Genomic DNA, 2,060 nt, shown 5'->3' with positions numbered 1-2,060 from the left:
TGTTCGAGACCTTGCACTTTACCTTCCAAGCCAGGACGGTAGGTTGGTAAAGTCAAGCATCCTAGTGTTTGATGATGCACCACATTATAAAAGCAGAATCCAGGGGAATATTGGTGTGCAGATGTTGGTTGATCTCAGCCAGTGCTACCTAGGGAAAGACCATGGATTTCACACTAAGTTGATAATGCTCTTTCCTCAAAAACTTAGACCTCGTTTATTGAGCAGTATACTTGAAGAACAGTTAGATGAAGAGACTCCCAAAGTTTGTCAGTTTGGAGCGTTGTGTTCTCTTCAGGGAAGATTGCAGTTACTCTTATCTTCTGAACAGTTCATTACGGGACTAATTAGGATTATGAAGCATGAAAATGATAACGCTTTCCTGGCCAATGAAGAAAAAGCCGTAAGACTTTGCAAAGCCCTAAGAGAAGGCTTGAAAGTGTCCTGTTTTGAGAAGCTTCAAACAACGTTAAGAGTTAAAGGTTTTAATCCTATTCCCCACAGCAGAAGTGAAACTTTTGCTTTTTTGAAGAGATTTGGTAATGCAGTCATCCTGCTGTACATCCAACATTCAGACAGTAAAGACATTAATTTCCTATTAGCCTTAGCAATGACACTTAAATCAGCAACTGACAATTTGATTTCTGACACTTCATATTTAATTGCTATGCTAGGATGCAATGATATTTATAGGATCAGTGAGAAACTTGACAGTTTAGGAGTAAAATATGACTCTTCAGAACCATCAAAGCTGGAACTTCCAATGCCAGGCACACCAATACCTTCTGAAATTCATTACACTCTGCTTATGGACCCAATGAATGTTTTTTACCCAGGAGAATATGTTGGGTACCTTGTTGATGCTGAAGGTGGTGATATCTATGGATCATACCAGCCAACATATACATATGCAATTATTGTACAAGAAGTTGAAAGAGAAGATGCTGACAATTCTAGTTTTCTAGGAAAGATATATCAGATTGATATTGGTTATAGTGAATATAAAATAGTTAGCTCTCTTGATCTGTATAAGTTTTCAAGGCCTGATGAAAGCTCTCAAAGCAGAGACAGTGCTCCTTCTACACCAACCAGCCCTACAGAGTTTCTTGCCCCTGGTCTGCGAAGCATTCCTCCTCTTTTCTCTGGTAGAGACAGCCACAAGACTTCATCTTTAAAACATCATTCCCCCAAAAAGCTTAAGGTTAATTCTCTACCAGAAATCTTAAAAGAAGTGACATCAGTGGTGGAGCAAGCTTGGAAGCTTCCAGAATCAGAACGAAAAAAGATTATTAGGCGGTTGTATTTGAAATGGCACCCTGACAAAAATCCAGAGAATCATGACATAGCTAATGAAGTTTTTAAGCATTTGCAAAATGAAATCAACAGATTAGAAAAACAGGCTTTTCTAGATCAAAATGCAGACAGGGCCTCAAGACGAACATTCTCAACCTCAACATCCCGATTTCAGTCTGACAAGTACTCGTTTCAAAGATTTTATACTTCGTGGAATCAAGAAGCAACGAGCCATAAATCTGAAAGGCAACAACAAAATAAAGAAAAATGCCCTCCCTCAGCTGGACAAGCTTACTCTCAAAGGTTCTTTGTTCCTCCCACTTTCAAGTCAGTTGGTAATCCAGTTGAAGCACGGAGATGGTTAAGACAAGCCAGAGCAAATTTTTCAGCTGCCAGAAATGACCTTCATAAAAATGCCAATGAATGGGTGTGCTTTAAATGTTACCTTTCTACCAAGTTAGCTTTGATTGCAGCTGACTATGCTGTGAGGGGAAAGTCTGATAAAGATGTAAAACCAACTGCACTTGCACAGAAAATAGAGGAATATAGTCAGCAGCTTGAAGGACTGACAAATGATGTTCACACATTGGAAGCTTATGGTGTAGACAGTTTAAAAACAAGATATCCTGATTTGCTTCCTTTCCCACAGATCCCAAATGACAGGTTCACTTCTGAGGTTGCTTTGAGGGTGATGGAATGTACTGCCTGTATCATAATAAAACTTGAAAATTTTATACAACAAAAAGTGTGAAAGTATTTAAAGAAAAAAA

At 38.7% G+C, this 2,060-nt stretch overlaps 1 protein-coding gene across 1 annotated transcript in view; it reads left to right on the top strand.

Moving 5' to 3' along the window:
• The window catches only part of SACS (sacsin molecular chaperone), a 30,469-nt gene extending 28,415 nt beyond the window's left edge, over window positions 1-2,054 (top strand). Inside the window, exon 7 of the mRNA XM_008584159.1 lies at window positions 3-2,054. Within this exon, the coding sequence (XP_008582381.1) occupies window positions 3-2,041 (2,039 nt within the window). The 3' untranslated portion in view covers window positions 2,042-2,054. The remainder of the gene's footprint in view (window positions 1-2) is intronic.
• Window positions 2,055-2,060: the final 6 nt, after the last annotated feature.

The sequence above is a fragment of the Galeopterus variegatus genome, unplaced genomic scaffold, assembly GCF_000696425.1.
Source record: "Galeopterus variegatus unplaced genomic scaffold, G_variegatus-3.0.2 Scaffold3160, whole genome shotgun sequence".
Lineage (NCBI taxonomy): Eukaryota > Metazoa > Chordata > Mammalia > Dermoptera > Cynocephalidae > Galeopterus > Galeopterus variegatus.
This window is presented reverse-complemented; position numbering and strand designations above follow the sequence as displayed.